Below are 24,432 nucleotides of genomic sequence, written 5' to 3'. Positions count from 1 at the left end.
GCTTGAAATCAACATTCCGTTCTTAGAGGCACTTGAGCAAATGCCCTCTTATGCTAAATTTATGAAAGACATTATTTCAAAAAAGAAGAGCACTGACACTGACTCTATTGTACTAACCGAAACTTGCAGTGCTATTTTGCAGGGTATGAAGATCCCGATAAAGAAAAAAGGTCGAGGCTCGGTGACTATCCCTTGCACTATCGGGGATAGATCGTTCAAGAAGGCCCTTATAGACTTGGGGGCAAGTGTGAGCCTCATGCCTTTATCCATTTACAAGAGGCTGGGAATTGGAAAGGTACAGGATACCCGAATGACACTTCAATTTGCTGACCACTCTATGAAGAGACCTTATGGAGTGGTGGAAGACGTTCTTGTGAAGATTGATAAGTTTTTCTTCCCGGTAGACTTTGTGATCTTAGAAATGCCGGAAGATGAAGAGATACCGCTCATTCTTGGTAGGCCATTTTTGGAAACCGGGAGGTGTTTGATAGATATAGAAGAAGGGACCATGACTCTAAAGGTTTATGACGAAGAGCTAAAAATTGATGTGCGCAACACCATGAAAGACAAAGATGATGTAGCCACCAGCCAACACATAGAGGTTATTGATCAAATGGTTCTGCAAGAAAATCACCTAGGGGAACAAAAATTACCCTTGGAGAGAGTCCTAAGTCTCTCAATGTTTGAAGACACTCAAGAAGTGGGTGACGAGGAGATGGAAGTGGTAACTCTGATGGCAACACAACAACCCATTAAGGGATCCCGATCACTCAAATGGGAAAACTTAAGGGAACCTCAAGTTGAAGAAAAGAAAGATGAGACCAAGAAAGTGGCTGAGCTAAAACAGTTACCTGACAATCTCAAGTATGTTTTTCTAGATCCCGAAAAGAAATGCCCGGCGATTATAAGTTCTCATTTAGAGGTTTCTCAAGAAGATAAGCTTGTCAAGGTGTTAAAAAAACACAAAAGTGCCATGGGATGGGCAATAGAAGACCTGAAGGGAATTAGCCCTACGGTGTGCATGCATAAAATTCTCATGGAGGATGGTCACAAACCGGTGGTTCAACCACAGAGAAGACTAAATCCCGTGATGAAGGAAGTGGTTAGGAAAGAGATTGTTAAACTGTTAGATGCCGGGTTGATTTATCCCATTTTCGATAGCTCTTGGGTGAGTCCGGTGCATGTGGTCCCGAAAAAAGGGGGAACTACAGTTATAAAGAACGAAAAAAACGAGTTACTTCCTACCAGAACGGTCACGGGTTGGCGTGTGTGCATCGACTACCGGAGATTGAACTTGGCAACCAGAAAGGATCATTTTCCGCTACCTTTCATTGATCAGATGTTGGAAAGGTTGGCAGGTCATGAGTACTACTGTTTCCTTGATGGATACTCTGGATACAATCAAATAGCGGTTGCACCGAAAGATCAAGAGAAGACATCTTTTACGTGCCCCTATGGTATCTTCGCATACAGAAGAATGCCCTTCGGGTTATGTAATGCTCCAGCCACCTTCCAAAGGTGCATGACCTCCATTTTTGCTGACATGCTTGAAAAGCATATGGAGGTCTTCATGGATGACTTTTCGGTATTTGGTTTTTCTTTTGATAACTGTTTAACTAGCCTTTCCCTTGTTTTAGAAAGATGCCAACAAACCAATCTGATACTCAATTGGGAGAAATGTCACTTCATGGTTCGAGAAGGAATAGTCTTAGGTCACAAGATCTCTCACAAAGGGATAGAAGTGGACCAAGCTAAGATTGAGGTGATCGAAAAGTCGCCACCTCCTGTGAATGAAAAAGGTATAAGAAGCTTCTTGGGACATGCGGGCTTTTACCGCAGGTTCATCAGGGATTTCTCGAAGATAGCTAAACCCTTAACTACCCTGTTGGTTAAGGACAAGGCTTTCTTTTTTGACAAAGACTGTGCCATTGCTTTTGAAACAATAAAAAATAAATTGGTGACTGCACCTATCGTCATTGCTCCTGACTGGTCTCTACCCTTTTAGATTATGTGTGATGCGAGTGACATCGCAATGGGAGCAGTGCTTGGGCAGCGTAGGGATAAGCTCCTACATGTTATCTATTATGTGAGCCATGTTTGAACCCTGCGCAGGTGAATTATGCAACTACCGAAAAGGAGTAGTTAGCTGTGGTTTATGCCTTTGACAAGTTCAGGCAATATCTGTTGGGTTCTAGAGTCATTGTTTATACTGACCATGCTGCTCTGAAGTATTTGTTTGCTAAACAGGACTCAAAACCAAGACTGTTGCGGTGGATCCTGCTTCTCCAAGAGTTTGATGTGGAGATCCGGGACAAAAGAGGGTGTGAAAACACTGTAGCAGATCACCTTTCTTGGATGTCCCTAATAGAAGAGAATGAGGAAAAGCGCCCAATAAAGGATGAGTTTGCTGATGAACACATCCTCGCTGTTATTGGAATGCCTTGGTTCGCAGACTATACGAACTATCTAGTGGGTGGGGTGATCCCGAATGATTTTGACTCTAACCGTAAGAAAAAGTTTGTTCATGATTGCAGGTTCTATCTGTGGGACAATCCCTTTTTGTACAAAAGGGGAATAGACGGTTTGGTCCGACGCTGTGTTCCAGAAGAAGAACAGAGGGATGTGCTGAAAGCCTGTCACGATTCGGACTATGGGGGACACTTTAGTGGTGATAGAACTGCTGCTAAAGTCCTCCAATCAGGGTTATACTGGCCGATACTATTCAAAGATGCTCAACAAATGATCAAAGAGTGCGATAAATGCCAAAGGATGGGAAACATATTGAAGAGAAATCAGATGCCACAAAATCCCATGCATGAAGTTGAACTCTTTGATGTGTGGGGTATTGACTTTATGGGTCCGTTTTCACCGTCATTTGGAAAGAACTACATTTTGGTGGCGGTGGATTATGTATCCAAGTGGGTGGAAGCAGTCGCGCTACCTACAAATGATGCAAAAGTGGTGGTCAAGTTTTTGAAAGAAAACATATTCGTCAGGTTTGGAGTGCCACGAGCCCTTATTAGTGATGAAGGAACTCACTTCTTAAATCACCTAATGGAGAAGCTACTCTTGAAATACAATGTGAAACACCGGATAGCCACTCCATACCACCCGCAAACCAGTGGTCAAGTTGAAGTGTCAAATCGACAACTGAAACAAATCCTAGAAAAGACGGTTAATGCTTCTCGCAAGGATTAGGCGAGTAAGCTCGATGATGCACTGTGGGTGTATCGTACCGCTTTCAAAACACCGATTGGAAAGGCCTGTCATCTACCTTTGGAACTGGAACACAAAGCCTTGTGGGCTTCCAAATTTCTTAACTTGGATCTTGAGAAAGCAGGAGAATCCCGAATCCTTCAACTCCACGAGTTGGAAGAATTCCGGAACCTGGCATATGAAAATGCGAAGATCTACAAAGATCAGACGAAGAAATGGCATAATAAAATAATCCAAAGGAAAGATTTCATGGAAGGACAAAGGGTACTGCTATTCAACTCAAGAATGAAGTTGTTTTCTGGAAAATTGAGATCGAAATGGTCAGGTCCGTTTGTGGTGCACAAAGTGTATCCTCATGGAGCGGTGGAAATAAAAAATCCTTCCAATGGAGATATTTTTAAAGTGAATGGCCAGAGATTGAAGCCGTACAATGTGGGGCAAGTTGTGGGCCAAGTTGATGTTGTTCATCTTGTCTGATAAGATGCACAACCGTCGAGCCAAGCGACGTTAAACGAAGCGCTACGTGGGAGGCAACCCACGCCCTTTTTTTAAATCATTTTCTTTGTTTGGTTGTGTGTTTCTACTTGCAGATGTAAACAGTGTTTCTTAGAGGAGATAAAGGTAGCAATCGCAGCGAATCTCTAAAAATTCGGAAGCTAGAGCCTTGCACAGAGCGAAAGATCAAGAAATCAAGAAAAGTGGAAAACAGGGGCCTGACACGGGCGCCCGTGTCAGGTGACACGGCCCGTGTTAGGAAGAGGAGTTTTGAGTTGGTAGAATGGGATTTCCAGGGGCCTGACATGGCCTCCCGTGTCAGGTGACACTGCCCGTGTCAGCCCTGGACCAAAAAAGCTGAAATTAAGCGCTCCTGGGAATGACACGGCCCGTGTCATGAGAGCGTGTTACGCTGACACGGCCGCCCGTGTTAGCTGACATGGCCGTGTCAGCTAGCGCAGAGGTGATTTTTTTTTGAAAAAACTAGCCGTTGAACACCTTTCACCATGCATTTTTGACCGTTGGAAGTGAGTCCCATCCCTGAAAATCACCCTATAAATACACCCTTTTACCAATTCTTTCCTCACTTCACTCATTACATCCATACCTCTTCATCCCCACTTTCTTTCTCTCAAATACAACTTATTTCCTTCATTAGTTTCTCTCTAAAGCTACCTCCTTCCCCTACCAATCTCCACCCATCTTCTCGGAAAGGTTCATCACTCCCTACTCTCAATACTCCTCCGGTAATATCTCTCTTTAGCTCTTTGTTTTTTTTCAATTCTTGTGTTGTTATTATTGTGTGCAGGAACAATATGTCTCGACGTGGCGAAAAAACCAAAAATGTCGGAGAATCATCTCGTCCCAAACAAAGAGCAAGGCGAACCCCGAACGAACACGACATTATGTTCGAGAGCCTGGAACATCAGAAAAGGTTCGCGGTCCATATAAAAAGAAAACTCACCCCTACGCGGTATATGTGCAATGGCACACTGCAGGAACTGGGCTTGCAAGCGGAGGTACACCGCATGTTCCACACCCTAGGGATGTTGGAATTTATGCAGCTGGAAGCGCCTACATTTGCGCGCATCATGCTGGAGTTCCTGAGCACCATCGATTTCAAGTTGAAGAACAGGTGGAACGACACATAGAAAGAATATTACGGTACGTTACACTTTCGTCTCTTCAATACTGATTTGGAACTGACGGTGGAGGAGTTAGGGGGGATCTTAAAACTCCCAATCGTAGGGCCTGGAGCGGTGCCCGATACCTTTGTCCCAGCAGAATTCTGGACAGCCATCACAGGTAATAATAAATATGTGTCCAAAGGGGCAAAGGCATCGGGTATCCATAACCCATGTTTCAGATACGCCCAAAAGGCTCTGGCCTATACAATTTTTGGTCGAGGAGACAACACAGGTGTAGCCACACAAAGGGAGTTGTTCTTCCTTTACAGCATGGCATCTCAGGCTCCGATCAATGTAGAGGCCTTTGCAGCCGACTACTTAGGGAGAGTTGGTCGCGCTACATCAGGCGACATTTCTGTTGGCGGCATGATTACACAGATCGCCGACCATTTCGGATTTGGTGCTGCTCTAGTTGACTCCCCTCAGGTGCCAGGTAAAAGCAAACTGGATATGGCAGCCTTGATCCAGCAAGGCATGATCACGGTAAAACAAGACTACTACTCTCTTTTGTGCCAAAAAGTACATGTTCTTGATTTACCTACCTACGAGTTTATCAGTATCACTAATAGAGCCAACTGGCTCTATGACGGCCCTGAACCCGAAGAGGGGGACGAAGATTTGTTTGACTCTTTTACTGCAGATGAACCGATGGAGGGTGCACCGAGCACCGAGGAACCTTATTTCCAACAACCGCCGGAACCAACTCAAGCATCTGGATCCTACTCCATGCCATCAGACCAATGGGGATGGATCCAGGATGAGATTGGCCACCTTCGCACGGAGCAATCCAAGCAAGGTGAAGAGATCACCAGGTTCGGAGCTGAGCAACGCCGTCAAGGGATGGTTTTGGACGAGATGAACGCAATGATGCAACGTATGATGTTGCATTATCCATACCTGCCACCACCTCCTCAGTAATCGCTGTAAGTACTCCTCATATCTTAACTTTAAACATTGCGGACAATGTTTGGTTCAGGTGTGGGGAGGTTTTTAATTGTTTGTAATTTTAATTTTTATTGTGTCTGTGTGTTATGTTTTTCTTCGTTGTGTGGTTGTTTTCTATTTTTGGTTAGTTACAGATGAAAGGAGATGATGCTGGAGAAATGAGAGACTAGTGGACAGTGAGTGAAAGATGTGATCCCGAACTTTCTCCCGAGGCAACATGGAAGGTGACACAGTTGAGAAACAAAAGGTTGGACGCAACTTGGAAATTCAGACCGAAAAAGGAGAAGGTAAGCCCAATCTGATAAAGAAGTTGTCCATCATAAAGAATGTTTGAAGTCTGCAAGCTTAACCAACATGGTGAGAGTATAGCCAAACCAAACACAAATGAGCGTATTCAGATATGACTCTATCTCTCTATTTTTGCGTAAGTTCTACTGATACAGCACTATACAAAAAGCACACTGAGGCACGTTGTTTGTTTTCAACCTCTGAGCCTTTCTAGCCACCCATAATGTTGTTTTCATTCGTTGTTAACCCCTTTTGAGCCTGTAGCCCTTTGTTTGTGTAAACCATCATGTAACCCTTAGCCATACACTTCTTACCCTAGCTCGACATGACTGTATAATGTAATACTTGTGCAAAAAGATAAGTTTGGGGTATTCATCCGTAGCCTAAAAAAAAGAGAATGGCAAGTGCAAGAAAAAGTGTGTAGAAACATCCGATTCTACCGGAAAAAAAAGAGAGAAAAAGGAATGGAAAAATAAGCACTTGCTTTAGAAATATACTCATGCATTAATATGAATTTGAGTGGAAAAAAAAGGGTCAAGAGTGGACGATGCCCCAACAAAATAAAATTCTTGCACGAAGAGAAACAAAAACATGAATGCCGAGCTATAAAACCCTTTGTAATCCACCTTGTTATCTATTCCCCTACCGTACCTAAACCCCATTACAACCCGGAAGACCTCTTAAAGTGTGTGAATTGTGTTTGTGCAGTTGACGTAGAATCTATTCAAAAGTAAGAGTTGATATTGCATACCTTGATTTATTGAGTGCTAAACACTTTAACCTCGAGAGATTTGGTGAGTAGTGTGAAGAAGCTTGCAGGTATAAGACTCTCTGAAATGATAAGGCAGTGGAAAATGTCGAATGGGTGAACTTGAAACTTAATTGGGAAGAAGAAAACCAAGTTGCGAATAACATCAGTTGTGTTGAGGAAGTAATAGAATCCATGGTTGACCTCCGCTTTGTCTCTTGCATCACTTGAGGACAAGCAATGAGATAAGTTTGGGGTTGTGATCGGCCACCATTTACACTCAGTTTTCATCATCTATCCAGCATCAAATCTTCATGAATCAGTAACTTTTGCATTTTATTTTAGTGATTTCTTCCGCTTATTGCATTTTAGATGTTTCCGTTTGTTTTATGTTTCATCATTAGTTTTCCGCATTTTGTCTCAGTTTATGTGTTTCTGTTTAGAATGTTGGTTTCCAGGTTTAATTAAAAGTCCGCAAGTGTGCACCGGAAGAAGGGATGTTAGAGGCTGAAGAAAAAGCGAAAAATGGATAAAACAGTGGGCTAACACGGGTGCCCGTGTCACCTAACACGGCCCGTGTCAGCATGTGCAGACCAGCCAGCAAAAACCCATAAAACAGTGGGCTGACACGGGTGCCCGTGTCAGCAGGGCGTGTCTTCTTCTCCTACAAAGGAGCCAACACGGGCAGCAGTGTCACCTGACACGGCCCGTGTTGGCCATTACGTTAAAAATTCTGATTCTTCTAAGTTTTACTCCTGTGGACATCCGGAGGGCATTTTGGGCATTTGGCATTACTTTTAGTTGTCTGGAAACTATTTAGTTGGATGGGAAGCACTGAAAGAGGGACTTTTTGATCGTGAAAAAAAAGATACGAAAAGAGGAAATAAGGTGTGGAGAAGAGAACAGATCTTCAAGATCGGAAGAAAATGAAGATCAACGCTCATCAACAACAACTTGTAATGTCTTTGATTTGTAATCTTTTATCTTTAAATATTATGAGAGGCTAAACCCCCCAATGTTAGGGGGTGTCCCTGGATTGCTACTGTATGAATATTTGATCCATGTTCTTATAATCATTGATGTTTTCATAATTTAAATTATTATACAACGTGCTTAATGCTTAATTTTATCGGACAAATGAAATTTTGATTTCTTGTTAAGGTTTAGGTCAGACAAACCGCCTTATCACGTGTTGTATAATAAAACCCGCGTTTAATCACTTAGGAATGAGGATCAAACTCTGGTTACCGTAAATTCTTGATAACATAAATAATTCTTAACAGCAATTTGATTGACTAAGGAATTAGGAGTGAAATTGCCTGTTAAATGGTTTTTGCTAAGGAATTAGAGAAAACTACTCTGGAGAAACTGTTTTGAATTATAATAACATCGATGTTATATGATATGGAAAAAGTGGAATACACAACAATTCATACACCTGGCCTTAGCATTATTTCTCATATTGGTCAAACCGTTCTTATACGCTTTATATTTTTATTTCTTCTCAGTTGTGAAAAATATCATCAAACCCCATATGAACTTTTGTTCAATTGAATTATTCTAAAATTTGATACTTTCTACGCAGTCCTCGAGATCGATACTCGGGACAACTCCCTTTTTATTACTACATTGGTGCAAATAGTACACTTGCTATTTTACCGATCAGCTTCTCAAAGATATACTTGATTGGATCCATTTTGGATATCAACCAAGTCGTATGATTCAACACATACTAGCGTAAGCGCTTAGCAGCCCAAGCCAAAGCACAACATGTCTTCTCAAGCATTGAATACCGAGACTCACAATCAGTGAACTTCTTCCTCAAGTAGTATATAGCATATTCTTTTTTCCCTAATTCATCTTGCTGACCCAATACAAAACCCATGGAGTTATCAAGCACTGTCAAGTACATAATCAATGGTCTCTCTTCAGCAGGTGGAGACAGAATCAAAGGCTCAGACAGATAGTCTTTGATACTGTCAAAAGCCTTCTGGAAATCCTCGGTCCAATCATGACGCTGATCTTTCCGGAGGAGCTTGAATATAGGCGCACATGTGGCAGTCATGTGGGATATAAATCTGGCAATGTAATTCAAGCGGCCAAGAAAACCTCGGACTTGCTTCTCAGTTTTGGGCGCAGGCATCTCTTGTATTGCTTTGACCTTGGCAGGATCAACTTCAATACCTCTTTCACTGACAATAAAGCCCAATAACTTGCCGAAACGGACTCCGAATGTACACTTGTTTGGATTCAAGCGGAGTTTGTACTTCCTCAAACGCTGAAAAAGCTTCAACAAGTGCTCTACATGTTCAACTTCCGTTTTCGACTTCGCAATCATATCATCAATATATACCTCAATCTCCTTGTGCATCATATCATGAAACAAGGTGGTCATAGCTCGTTGATACATGGCTCCGGCGTTCTTCAAACCGAAGGGCATCACTCGATAACAGAATGTTCCCTAAGGTGTGATGAATGTTGTCTTCTCCATATCCTCGGGTGCCATTTTAATCTGGTTATAACCGGAAAATCCGTCCATAAATGAGAAGACGTTAAATTTAGTTGTATTATCTACCAACATATCAATGTGTGGTAGAGGAAAATCATTTTTTGGACTAGCTTTATTCAAGTCACGGTAATCCACACACATTCAGACTTTTGCATCTTTCTTAGGCACAGGCACAATATTGGCCACCCATTGAGGATATGTAGAAGTCACTAGAAACCCCGCATCAATTTGCTTCTGAACTTCTTCTTTGATCTTCACTGCCATATCAGGATGAGTTATTCTGAGCTTTTGCTTCACAGGCACACACTCAGGCTTCAACGACAAGAAATGTTGCACGATATCAGTATCTAGACCAGGCATGTATTCATACGACCAGGAAAAGACGTCGACATATTCTCGTAGACACTCAATCAACCCCTTCTTAACAGACACTTCAAGGAGTGCCCCAATCTTAACCTCATGAACCCAGTCTTCAGACCCCAAGTTGACTGTTTCCAGATTCTCAAGATGCGGCTGAATGATCTTCTCCTCGTGCTCAAGCAGACGGGTAATCTCATCAGGAATCTCTTCAACATCATCTTCTTCTTCCTCAAATATAGGGAACTCAAAGTTGGGAGATGGTGTTGGATCATTATGTTCAATGGGTTTGATTAACCTGCATAATGATTTTGAGTATAAAAGAGATTAGAATTCAAGCAAGGCAAATCATTATACAGATGCAAAGATTGATTTTATTCTCTTTTTAGGGTTTTATGGTGATCACCAATTTCATGCAAAAAAGCAAAAAGGGAAAATAATTTGGAAAAACAAACATTTAACATGTGATTATTGAATGAATATCATTGTATTAATAAAAAATGTGCCAACAATGTCATCACTTCTCCTTTTGGAATGGGAGAAGGGTTTTCAAACAAAATGAAAATATTACGTGGACTTGTGGATAACTGTTGGAACATCAACAGCGACCTAATTATTGCAGATTCCTCCAGGGATGACAAAGTTGCCAAGGTCTTCCTCTTCATCCTCTTCAACAATGGCAGCAGCCTCCTGATCTTCAACAGTGTGGATGAAACCTCCATTCTGGAACAACCCACGCTCATTGGAAACACCTGAAGAATACCATATGCCAGCTCGGTATTTATTATCTTCCAACCTGATCATTTGTCCCAAACTAGTAGTTGCACCATGCTCAATGGCCAACTTAGCATCATTGTAGGAAGCAAATAAAGAAAGTCCTTTCCTTGAAGGCTCAGCAATAGACAAGGCTTGGAACGGAGTCCCAACCTCATCCTCAGCATCAATGTAGAAAAAGGAAGATAAATGGATAACCAAGAGAGCCTTCTCTCCCCCTATCTCCACCAACTTCTTATTCTTAACGAATTTCAACTTCTAGTGTAGGGTGGATGTCACGGCGCCTGCCTCGTGAATCCATGGTTTGCCAAGCAAACAACTGTATGATGGATGGATGTCCATGACCTGGAAAGTGGTCTGGAAATCACTAGGTCCAATCTTGATCGGGAGTTCTACTTCGCTGATCACAGTTTTCCTTGATCCATCAAAAGCTTTAACAACCACTCCACTCTGCCTCACGGGAGGCCCCTGGTAAGAAAGTTTAGCAAGAGTGGATTTTGGCAACACATTAAGCGATGATCCTGTGTCCACCAACACATTGGACAATGCATCATCCTTGCAGTTCATAGAAATGTGTAGAGCCAAATTGTGGTCTTTTCCCTCCTCGGGAAGATCAACATCACAAAAGCTCAAATTGTTGCAAGCGGTTATGTTTGCAACAATGCTATTAAACGACTCAATAGTGACATCGTGGTCCATGTATGCTACGTCCAACACCCTCTGCAAAGCTTCACGGTGTGGCTCAGAATTCATCAGCAAAGATAAGACAGATATCTTTGATGGAGTTTGTAGCAGCTGATCAACAACGTTATATTCACTCCTTTTGATGAGCCTCAGCATCTCATCATCATCCTATTTCAAAATGCCATGTTGGCCAACCAGGACAAGAGTTTTAACAGTTCTATCAACAACAGGGTCAACACCGTTCACAACAGTAGCAGGATTAGCAGAAGAAGTCCCTACGGGACCGGCAGGATTAACAACTACAGTTCTTCTCACGACATCTTCGTGGGGTTTAGGCTGCACCGAGAAAACACGACCACTACGGGTCACACCACTAACATCGGAAATGCTTACTACGGAAGTTGAGGGCATCGACACCTCCTTTCCATCCTCTAGCATTACAGCATTGTACCTGTAGGGAACAACCTTGTCTGATGAATACGAGACAGGACCCGCTGGCTTGATCACAAGAGATGGAGAAACCTTCTTTTTGCTGCCATCATATTTGACGACAACAGGCTCTGAAATATTAAACACTGGGGTTATAACATCTACTTCGTCCTCATTACGATTCTGAAGTATCTCGATCATCCCCTGATCCAGCATCTCTTGGATGTCCTTTCTAACTTGTCGGCATCCTCTTTCGTTGATAGTGCACACCTGGCACTTATCATGGTCATGCTCATAGTGACTGTATCCACAAAACAACTTATGCATCTCGACCAAAGATTGCCTGATATCATTGACATACAAGACTTTATACTTGCCAGGGCAACCCTGGACCATGTTAACAACAACTTTCCCATGCTCGGGCAATGAGTTATTCTTCACATTAGGACCTACGTCCTCGAAAAACAAAATCCCACTTCTCACAAGGTCTTGCACCTTGGTCTTCAAGGGAAAGCAATTTTCCACGTCATGTCTGGGAGCACCGGAATGATACACACAGTGTAATTCAGGCTTGTACCACCACTGAGGGTTGGTTGGTACAGCAGGAGGGTCTCGTGGAGTAATTAACTTTCTATCGATCAGAGAAGGATAAAGTTCAGCATAAGTCATCGGAATTGGATCAAAAGTGACCCTCTTCCTCTCGTAGTTGGTGCTGGTGTTATTGTTGTTTCGAGGCTGGTAGGCCTGCTATTGTGGACAATGTTGTTGTTGATATTGTTGTTGTTGTTGATGATGAACTTCTCAAAAGGCAGGTGCTATATGAGCCACCTGGTGTTGGCTGACGGCAAGGCGCACACTCTTCCTCTTCACAGAGGGTCTTCTCTTGATATGGGAGGACACAACATGTGCCTCTCCCTCCTTCTTCTTTGCAAAGCTCCCATATCTCTTTGTTGAAGAGCCTTCATCTCTAGTCAAACGTCCCTCGCGGACCCCATCTTCCAGTCTCATTCCCATATTCACCATCTCAGTGAAGTCCGAGGGAGAACTGGCGATCATTCTTTCATAGTAGAAAGAACTCAAAGTCTTCAAAAAGATCTTTGTCATTTCTTTCTCTTCAAGGGGTGGCACTATCTGAGCTACCAAATCGCGCCCTCTCTGGGCATACTCTTTGAAAGTCTCTTTCTCTTTCTGGGACATCGCCCTTAACTGGTCCCTATCAGGAGCCATATCCATATTGTATTTATATTTCTTGACGAAGGCCTCGCCAAGATCATTGAAAGAGCGGATGTTCGAACTCTCCAAAGCCATGTACCACCAGAGAGCAGCACCAGACAGGCTGTCTTGGAAGTAGTGGATAAGAAGCTGATCATTATCTGTTTGCGTTGACATCTTGCGAGCATACATCACAAGATGGCTGAGTGGGCATGTGTTTCCCTTATATTTCTCAAAGTCAGGTACTTTGAATTTAATAGGGATCTTAACATTGGGAACAAGGCACAACTCAGCAGCACTCTTACCAAAGAGGTCCTTACCCCTCAGAGTCTTCAGTTCCTTGCGCAGCTCAAGGAATTGGTCTTTCATTTCGTCCATCTTCTCATAAACATTTGGGCCCTCAGATGGCTCAGAATGATAGATGGTGTCTTCAACTCTTGGTAAGGTGTGCACAACGGGAGGTGGCACAGAAAGGATCGGGCTAGATACCAGCAGACAAGCGAGAGTTGGAGCAAAACCCTCGGGCACAAAGTTGGCGGGCATCCCCCAGGGGAACCCGACTGGCATAGTAGGCGCAAAATGGGTTGTTGCAGCAGGCACAATAGAATATGCTACCTCTGATATAACTGTCCTCGCGGGAGGAGTTGCAGGAGTTGGCGACGATTGGCTCTGGGCAGCCAGCACTGACTCCATCATGGCAATCAGCCTAGCTATCTCATCCTTCAGCTCCTGGTTCTCTTGTTCTAGATGCTCCATGATCCTTGGAAGATTGGCTCTTGTGTTATACCGGTGCGCCAGTTTGTCTTCAAAATAAATGAAGAGCAAAGAGTTAGACCATTGAGGTGAACAAAACTTGCTTATGCATATGATGCATGCAATGTTTGTGCATATGATTTATTTTTTATCAGAGGAACTTTATAGAGATCTATTTGCAAATATTTGGAAATATTGATCTTTTAAGACATATATGGAATACTCATAGCAATGATATTTGGAAAAAATTTACACCAAAGAAGTAGTACAGTTTTGGTAACCAAATATAATACAAGAGGAAAGGAGAAGTAACATCCTATGGAGCCCTAGAAGCAATCGTCCAAATCTCTCGAGACTAGAAGATAAGTTGCACAAAGCCTCTTCACCTCTCTCTCATATGCTGCTTCCATATCTCCCTTCTCCTTGGCGAGCCGATCATACTTCCTCTTCCAAAACCTGGATGATTGAGGAAGAAGATAAGTAACCATATCATCAGGCTCATCAATAACCTGATGCTCTAGAAACTCTATCACTGCATCCTTATCTCTGAGCTACTGAAGAAGTTCCTCTCGCTCACAAACCCAAGCACGCGAATGGTCTTCATCTCTCAACTCATGTACTCCTTGATTAGGGAGGATTGAAGGCCCAACCATAACCATAGGGGTAGGTCTTGGATAATCGTATGGCATGCGGTACTCAAGAGATCTCTTCCTCACCCAAGCGGTGTAGGGTTCCAAAGCAATACAGTTCTTCGGACCAAGCTCCTTCCTTCCCTTCCTATGAACTTTGCACCAGGCGCGGACCATTCTGCCCTTCAAGTTTTGGGGATCTTTACCCTCTTGAAAGAACACAGCTTCCAACAAAATGTTGTTAGGTTTATCCTTTAAGGGGAACCCAAGCTGACGGCGAGCCAAAACAGGGTTGTAGTTAATCCCACCACATGTACCAAGAAGAGGCACATTGGAGAATTCACCACAAGAATCAATAATCTAGACACCATCATACACATGGTTATACCAAAAGATATCATCATTAGTGAGAGACATAAGTCTCGTAGACCACCGTAGACATCCCTTGTTCTCCTTGAAGGCAAGCGTTTGAGGCAAGTGCGAAATAAACCACTTGTACAACAGAGGCAAACATCACACAATGAATCCACCACCTTTTGCATTCCTCATGTGCAAAGAGAAATAAGTGTCACCCAACAGAGTAGGAATGGGATTAAGAGTAGAGAAAATCCTAATAGCGTTCACATCCACAAAATTATCGATGTTGGGAAATAACACTAGTCCATAGATGAGAAGTACAAATACGGCTTCAAAGGCGTCCTCACTCATGGCCTTCCCAAAAAAGTAGCTTGGACAATGAGAAAATCAGATGGGAGACCTTGAATTCCACCTTTGGTAGTCATATGAGCAATAATCTCAGATACATCTATATGAAGCATGTCAGCAATCTCTTAGGAAGAAGGAACCCTCTCCAAACCACTGAACGGCAACTGATCCAAGATAGGTATCCCCACAAGATAAGCATACTCCTCAAGTGTAGGAAAAAGCTGGAAATCCGGAAAAGTGAAGCAACGATACAGAGGATCGTAGAACTGCACTAGCACACTCATCAGACCCTCATCCACCTGGGTAGAAAGAATAGACAGAAGCTTCCCATGGCGAGCTTTGAACTCCAAAGGCTCTAATACATAAGATGTCAAACTCCTTAACTCTTTCAAGTCAGGTTGTCTGAAACTATACTTCTTTGTATTCCTTCTTTGCTTATCCATGTCTGAAAATTTGCAAATAGACCTCTTAAGTTCCTTGAAATTTTCATTGTTGATGATATGGATGTGTATGAATGCATGAATGCATGGATGCAACAATCACACTCAAGGATCAAGCAAGTCACACCACACAAAGGTCACGGGATGGCTCAAGTCATCATCAATATCAATCATCCATTTTGGTGGATTATGGTTTATACCTTATCAACACCCAAGTTCCATTGATATTGAGGATATATGAGAACGGATCAACCGCGAATCAAGGGTTTTTTGCAAGTCACGAGCATGGAGTCTCGGTTAAGAACCACCCAATGGGAGTGTACTATGGTTAAACCTGACAATCATGTTCTAAAGAGGTCCCCATAGTCATCATCTCATCTTTCGGATATTATTGGATAAAACGACTACTTGTATTCTAAAAATATTCTCAAGAGAGACTCTTATGAATGTAGTATCGCGTAACAATCGCCTCAAGTCTTACACTTGAACGATCTTTGCACTACGTCCTAAAATAGGCCAAGATGGGCTAGGTAATCTAAGGTCCTTGGCTTCTAAGGTTTATATTGGAAAGAGTAATGCCTAACCACGACTACTCGTGTTACATTATTGATCCCAACAAGACCTCCACCAAGTGAATGGGCTTGCAATTCAACTTGCTAAAGAATAACTCCACACAAGTCAACAAGACTATGCCATTCTCCTATCATATGTGCACTCGAGTTCGGGTATAGAACTCATCTCACAAGAGACCACCAAGCACACAAGCAATTAATATATCAGGCAATTCATACATTACAAACAATACAGTCATCCTAAATTTGCACAAAAATATGTCACAAATAAATATAAACATACAACACATAAGCAAAAAGTAGGCTAAACCCACCAGGAAACTGTTTCATCCCCAGCAGAGTCGCCACTTTTCTGTAGCGGGGTATTCGTTACCTTATGGTTTATTGACTAAACCAAAAGTAAGCATACAATTCGAGTCGCCACCGCACTTTTATTTGTCCAAAGGAAAGGCTAAAAAGCGAACAAAAGCCAAGTAAGAAGTTTTATCAAATCAAAAACTAATAAAAATGTCAGAGATATGGGTAAGGGGGTTGGTTATCAAATGGGAAGGTTTTAAGCACCCAAAACATCCTTAGCACTCTAAGGGAGCCCTTTTTGCAAATGTGTGTTATAAGTTGGTATTTGTGAAAATATGTGCAAAAGATTGGGGAGATGAGAAAAGAATATTATATTTACAATTTTGTTGTTTGAATGGATGAACCCATTGCCTACGTACCATCACAAAGGTAGGATCAAAACCTCGTAGTTCGGGGTAAAAATCTCAAAATATTGGTGAATTGATTTGTCAAAAGCCTTAAGGTCTTTTGATATCAAAGAGAGAAAACTCAACCTAAACCAACAATCCACCATGTGAGGAGAGCTTCAACATACTAGTGAGGGGTTAACCCTATAATAAGTATGGAAGACTTATAGTCTAATCACTAAGGATAAGGTGAGGTTTACATCAACCACTATGATGACTCAAACCTATTACTAATGTTTATGAAAAAGGTTTTAGCAAAGGTGGCCATTGGAACCACAAAAGTAACTTGAAGTGAGTTGTATTTACAAGTTAGAAGTATTCATAAAAATGAGGTCAAAGTTGAATTAATGTTTATTCACAATGAGTATTAATGAAAAGATTTTGAAAAATCAAAGGCATAAGGCCTAGGTTTCTAATTTGAAAACAATGTCAAAGTTTGCACATAAAGAGTTTGGCTTGGGTTAGAGTGGAGAGAAGAAGAGAAAGCCTAGTCCTAAACATGCAAAGATAAGAGAAGAGATAAAACCCTTGAAGTTCCTTTTCTTGAGATCATAAAGATGATTCAAGATGCTCCTTTCCTTTGGACTTAGAAATCACTCAAGCAATCAAACAAATATTTAGATTCAAGCTCCTAGGATCTCCATTTGGCTTGTCTCTCTTAACTTGGCTACTCATGACAATGGTCCTTCTTACTATCTCAAGATGGAATCCCTATCACACAAGAGAAAACATCAAAAAGTTCACAACACAATAAGAGGAATGGACAAAGAATGAGTTTAGATTAGGGGTCCTTTGAAGTCAACTTTAAGATTTAGCATTCTAAAGGCATGAGGCCTAGTTTCTCTTCAACAAATTTAGCATTCTAAAGGCATGAGGCCTAGTTGCTCTTGAACTCCTTTAAGCATAGGTAAGGTCCTAATTCTAAGTCTTTTCTCCTTTTTGCATTGGGTTCACACAAACACAAAGCAACAATATATTTATATATAATAATGAGCTCAAATGAGCAAAAGGAAAATGGCATAAACATAAAATATGTGCTCAAGTGAGCAAAGGGAAAAAGCAATATGAATAAATGAGCAAGAAAGTAAATTGCATTAAAGTAAATTGCAAGAAATTAAATGCTCAATTTAAAGTTAGTAGTTAGTATGGTTAATGTTAGTGTGTCATAAGACAATTCAGCGTTATGTTAAGCAATTGTAAGTGGACTAATATAGTAGTCACACCTATCTGAGGCCGGTCAATAAAAATATAGGCAAATAAACACAAGTTAGAGATCATGACTAGTAAGCCAAGCTCCTACAACTTGTCATGCCAAAAGAAAAGAGGAAGGGCCTTGTATGGACTTTAGGTTTTTTGCTTGACCAAGAAGCAACCTATCTTGGACACAAAGCAACTCACTTGATCTTTGATCAAGTTGAGTTTGATTTGGATCAAAGAAGGTTAAGCCTCTCATATGTCAAGATCAACCATAAGACATTAACTCATTGGCCAAAATAAGAAGAAGTGAGATGAAGATGAAATGAATAAAAGGAGAATTCAAATGAAATATCAAAACACAATGATCAAATGTGAATCAAATCATCATCAACCAATGTAAAACAGAAGAGTAATGAAGATTAGAAGTCAATCAAGTCAAACATATTTTTTTGGTATTTTTGGAATTAAAATAAAATATAAAATAAAATGAACAAAATATGGTCAAACCTCAAATTCAATTCAAATCAACTTAAACAAGTCCAATTAAATTCTCATAGGTCTAACATGGTCAAACAAGGTTTGACAAATTTTCTCAACAATTTTTGAAATCAGAAATTATTTTAAAACAATGAAAAACAATGAAAAAATAACACAAATGAATTAAAATCTCAAATAAATCTCAAATCAATTAAGAAATTGATGAGACTATTTTTCATTGACCTATCATGATCCATATGTGTTAAGAAAATATTTTTGGATTTTTTCAGATATCAAAAAGTATTTAAAATGAATTAAAAACTATTAAAAACAAAATAATTCACAAAAAATATTAAATTAAGTCACAAAAATGATTAAAAATCAAAATATGAAACTAGATTTTTCAAGAATTTTTTTGCCATTGGTCTCATATTTTTGTGACTTCAAATAAAATAGTTATGAATTTTTTAAAATAAAAGGAATTAAAAGAAATTAAAACAGAAAATAGAAAATAGCAAAAATCAGGAGCGCTTGGATCTGTTTCATTAAATGACGTGGCCTTATCACGCGGTTCAGAAGTGAGGACACACCATATGCCTTGGTCAAGCGCGCCACAAACGGAATTAAAATAAGTCAGCCAAAGCAATGGACACGATTAAAACGTTTCCACAAGATTTGATGGCCATGAAGCATCCACGTGTGGATGGTGGTGGAAACCACCATCTTCTCCGGCCAGTTAACAACTTCCGGCCACCACGCGCTAGTTTTTGAAACTTAACCAAAATAAACAAGCCAGGTACCAAAATGAAGTTGGGGTGATGTACATCACCCCTGTAACCTTGGATCTTCCTCAATGTTTCTATTTAATGAGAAATTTGAGCTTGAAGATCAAGGTATACAAATTGAAATGTCTCAAATCATGAAATTAAGACCACCACTGGCCTGCCTCTTGCTCGAGGACTTCAGAAAATAATTCAAACTCAAGTAATTTACATGGTATAGCAAGATCCAGATCAAAATAGTTGAGTGATATACCTTTGAAGTGCAGCTTTAAATAGCACGATCTCTTCAAGCTCTTGATTCCAATTTGATCTTGAGGTAATGAGGATGCAAGGCTAAGGAATTAAGACTTGAAGATCAACTAGGGATGTTGAAATTCAAGCTTGAAAATGAGAAATGAAAATGGAAATTCCTTTGAGTGAGGTTGGGTTTTCACTTCAGCAGCCTTTCAGATCACCTTGAGGTTGGTTTTTGAATGAACAAGCACATGTATTTATAGCTGAGCTGAAGGCAAGGTAGTGAAATGCTCGTGTGCATGAACTTTGGGTCCTCCATGCATGGGCCTGTACAGGCGCATGTGAGGCCCAAAAGTGTATGGAATTGCAAGCTGAGATCATTTGCAGATGGATTGGACGTGCACAAGGCCTGGCATTTGCTTGCATTTCAAGTTTCAATGTGAATTGCATAATTGATCATAAACATTAGGCCCTTCGAAAATCACACATGGAAAATCCAAACATGGTGGTGTGAGTAATGGTTGGAAATCCCTTGACATAATGAACAAAAGCTATGTTGGACAAAAATCCATTTGGAGTTTGGAAAATTATGAAAAATGGCTTTGAAGTTTTAGGTACAAAACATGTCTAGGTTTCCTTTGATTTTTTTTATCAAAAGTGATCAACTTCAAGCCCTTCTGTTTCAATGATGCAAGCCTCAAATAGAAAAACATCCAACATCAAAGTTGTATATATTTTCAAGATGATAAATTTGGATTTAAATTTTGCATCATTTGGATTTTTAATGAGAAAGTTATGGGCACTTGAAGTTGGACTTCTTTCAAATTCAATGGTTTTGGTCCAAAGGGACCTATAATGTTTTGTATTATAACATGTGTTTATTTTAGGATTATGAAATTTTGTCCAACATAACATTTGAATTAGACATATTAATATTTATAATTAAATTGGTATCACCTCAAAATCATAAAAAATAAAGAAGTTAGGTCATTGGGAAGTTGACCCAAAATTAGGGTTTCAGTCAAAATGACCTATAATGTTTTGAAATGAATGATGACCTTCCAAGTTTGAAATGGATTTTTTATGAACATGAAAGTTGTTCATATGGTTATTAAGAACATTGTTTCTCTTGGGGTCATCTTCCTTTCACAAACACATCAAAATTTGTATCTCAGTGATCCTCAGTTTAGTCAGATGACTTGACTGGTCAACTTCTCAAGGCCAAACTTCAAATCTTGATGAATGAATGATTGAGGATACTCACATAGACTCATATATGCATAAAATAATTATTTAAATAACTTACCTTTATTAAATTTGATCATAGATTGAGGTTGCTTCATGAGCAAGGCACAGTCAATGCATAGTTGAATTAGGGTTTCCTTGGGTAACAATCCTCAAGCCCTTTGGTTTATCTTGATCAAATTGGAAAATTGAGATACTTGGGAGACATATATGATGATTAGGAACTTTGTGGACCATTTTCATGCTTGTTCTCATCTTCATCTAGCCATTGTATTGAGCTTAGGAGCCTTCTAGGAGCAAGGGCACACATGATCACTTGAGCTTCAAAACAAAAAGAGTTAGTGACATATTTTTGTGCTTTTGGTTAGTAAACAAAATAAGAAAAGAAATAATATACAATTCAAGCATGCTTGGTAGTCTCAAACCAACTCACACAAGTCCCAACCCAAGGGTTAAGGAGCCACACATGCTATGATCCTTGAGGCAATGCAATGAGCAAATGATATGATGTCATGAGGGACCTTAGGGTCAAAATTAGGGTCTTACAGGATCCCTTCTCTGTGGTGATGTAAAGTTCTCATACTTGTGGGTGGCTAGTTGAGTATTCTCCTAAAAAATGACAAAATGTATTTTCATTAAAACTAAATCAATACAAACATCTTTGTTATTTTTACCATGAACTTTGAGGTTTTGATCCTCCATTTCATTTTATTGGTACATAGGCATGAGGCTCAGGAAGTCTTGGCAAACACAAAATTATAAAAAAAAAACACTTCTCTTTTCATCTCCTCAATCTTTTGCAAACAACACCATTTTAAAGACAAAATGCACAAATTTTCAAAGAGGTTCCTATAGAGTACTATAGATGTTTAGGGTGCTAATACATTCCCTTTGCATAACCAACCCTCGGACCCTTATCTCTTTTTATTAGTTTTGTTTTAAAACTTCTTTGGGTTTTGTTTGTTCTTTTTCCCTTTCCTTTGGAAATAATAAAAGTGTGGTGGCGACTCTTGCTTTGTGAGTTAAGTTAATCAATAACTTAATCTCAAAATTTGAACTGCTACAATAGAGAACCTATTTTCACCGGAAAAAATCATGGCTATTGGAAGGCTTGTATGCGTATCCATATCAACTTTGTTGATAAGGGTGTATGGTAAGATATCGCCAATGGTCCTAATGAAATTACAATGACCAATGGTGAAGGTGTCATCATACCAAAACTGAAAAATCAATGGAATGATAATGATAAGAAGTTATGGTCTCATGATTGGAAAGCACAAAATATTCTCATATCCGCATTAGGGGTTGATGAGCATTATCATGTCTCTCATTATCATGTCTCTCATTGTGAAACCGCCAAAGATATGTGAGATACACTAGAAGTTGCCCATGAGGGAACTAATAAGGTCAAACAATCTAGGATCAACATATTAAACCAAGAGTTTGAACTCTTTTGTATGAAGCATGGTGAAACCATTGTTGACATGCAAAAGAGATTCACACATCTTATTAATAGATTGAATGATCTAGGTAATCCTATCTCCAATGCTATTGCTACTAACAAGGTTTTAAGATATCTTAATAGGGAATGGAAACCCAAGGTCACAATGATCAAAGAAGCGAATGATATTAAAGCACTTGATCTTACTACTTTGTTTGGTAAACTGGAAGAACATGAGCAAGAACTGATTTTCTTGGAAAAACATGAAAAAGAGTATGAAAAGTTGATAAAGAAAGAGAAAGGTAAAGACAAGGAAGAGGTGAAGAAGTCTATTGCTCTAAGTACTTCTAGTTTCAAGTCCTCGAAGAATGAGCCTAGTGAGTGTGAAGAAAGGGATGACAAGAACTCCGATGATGATGATGTTTGGCTATTTGTCAAGAGATGCCAAAGGTATATTTGGAAGAACAAAGTCAAGCACTCCAAAGGAAACTTAGCCAAATTTAGAAAGGAGTCCAAGTCTTCAAAAGATGGTGAGAATAGGAAAGGTAAATTTAGAAGTTCTTGTTATAATTATGTTGAAATTGGTCACTATAGACCAATATGTCCCGTGATTAAGAAAGACAAAGAAAGAGGGCATCACAAGAAGTCTAGTAAATCTAGAAGAGGTTATGTATCTTTTGAGAGTGAAAGTGATTCCTAAAGTGATGAAAGCTTCACTTCAAGTGTAGAATCGGCCCAGATTTGTCTTATGGAAAATGAAAGGAAGAAGAAACGAGTAAGTCTTTCTAAACTTGAGCTTACTAGTGATTTATCTCATTCTCAATTACAAAATTCCTTTGAAAATCTTCATAGAGAGGCCTTAAATGCTTTTGACAAATTAGTTTCACATGAAACAATATTTTTAGAAGCTAAAGTGTTAGAATCTAAAAGGAAGTTGGAAGCTTTTAAGAGATCCATGATAAATATTCAAAGTGACAAGAATGAGGATGAAAAATCTTCTAAGTTTGGTTGTGAATCTTGTCATAATTGGAAAAAAAGAGATAAATTCTCTTCAAGTCAAATTAGACAAAGCCTTACAACCAAAGTTTGCTTATGCTATTTATTTGTCTAAGTATGAAAGGTCTTTGAACCATTGATATAAGAAATATAAATTTGTTAAAAAGGATTCTAATAGCAAAGACACATCTCATATTAACTTGTCTTGTCTCTTTTATTGCAATAAAGGTCATACTATTGAAAAATGCATATTTAGGAAACTTTTAGTTCATAAAGGAACCTTTCAATGGTTGCCCAAATGCAACCTTGTTTTCACTCACCCCCAAGAACCCAATGAAGATTGGGTACCTAGCACTTGTTGTTAATTTTACAGGATAAATATCTTAGATCTATGAAGAGAGTATGGGATATTGCTTATGGATACTCAAGACATGTGACGTGTTACATCTCCCTATTTTGTTGACTTTGTGACAAGGAAGAAGGGTTGTGTGACCAAAAGGAATCAACTTTTGTTTTCTTTGGTGATCTCTGAGTGGTGAGATAAGTTCTAACCCGAACTTGAGTGCAATTAAGATAGAAGGATGGTATAGTCATGTACGACTTGTGTGGAGTAGTCCTTAACAAGTTGGCTTGAGACCCATCTACTCAGTGGAGACCCTTTTGGAGTTACTAATGTCACACAAGTCATTTGTGGTTAGGCATTACTTTCTCTAATTTTGGGTCTGAGAAGTTGAGGACCGTAGAACATTTAACCCAACTTGGCCTATTTAGGATGTAGTGCGGAGACTGTTCAAGTGTAGACTTGATAACAGTTGTTATGCGATACTACACTCAAACGAGTTTCTCTTGAGAATATTATGGGTTGATGAGTCAGTCATCCTAACCTATAATATCCGATAGAAGGAATTAAGACTCTGGGAACTCTTTAGAACATGATCTACGGGTTTTTTATCCTTAGTACACTCCTTTAGGATGGTTTTTAACCTTACTCCATGCTCGTGACTCACAACAAACCCTTTGATTCTTGGTTGATCCAATCAAGTCTTGTCAATATCAATGGAACTTGGGTGTTGATAATGTGAAAACCATAATCCACCAAAATAGATGATTGATCTTGACAATGACTTGATTCATCCCTTGACCTTTGTTTGTTTGCCTTGTGTGTGATCCCTTATTTGTGATTATTGCATTCATGCATTCATGCGCGTCATGACATTGTGGGAAGAGCGGTTCCATGCTTTAAGCCGAAAGCATGAAGAGTTGCAGCTTGAGTTAAAGGACAAAGATGCGCTTATTGAACTTCTTGAAGACCGAGCAGTGAAGAGACAGAGATATTCAGAGGGTCCATCTTCCTCTAGTATGGCTCAACCTTCC

The 24,432-nt window shown here is 40.0% G+C and overlaps 1 protein-coding gene across 1 annotated transcript; it reads left to right on the top strand.

Moving 5' to 3' along the window:
- Nucleotides 1-421: 421 nt before the first annotated feature.
- Nucleotides 422-3,198, top strand: LOC127080284 (uncharacterized). The gene is made up of 3 exons (XM_051020612.1): nt 422-1,457; nt 1,638-1,762; nt 2,248-3,198. The coding sequence occupies exons 1-3, from the start codon at nt 422-424 to the stop codon at nt 3,196-3,198; spliced, it is 2,112 nt and encodes a 703-aa protein (XP_050876569.1).
- The last annotated feature ends 21,234 nt before the right edge of the window (nt 3,199-24,432 follow it).

Source organism: Lathyrus oleraceus, chromosome 5 (assembly GCF_024323335.1).
Source record: "Lathyrus oleraceus cultivar Zhongwan6 chromosome 5, CAAS_Psat_ZW6_1.0, whole genome shotgun sequence".
Lineage (NCBI taxonomy): Eukaryota > Viridiplantae > Streptophyta > Magnoliopsida > Fabales > Fabaceae > Lathyrus > Lathyrus oleraceus.
This window is presented reverse-complemented; position numbering and strand designations above follow the sequence as displayed.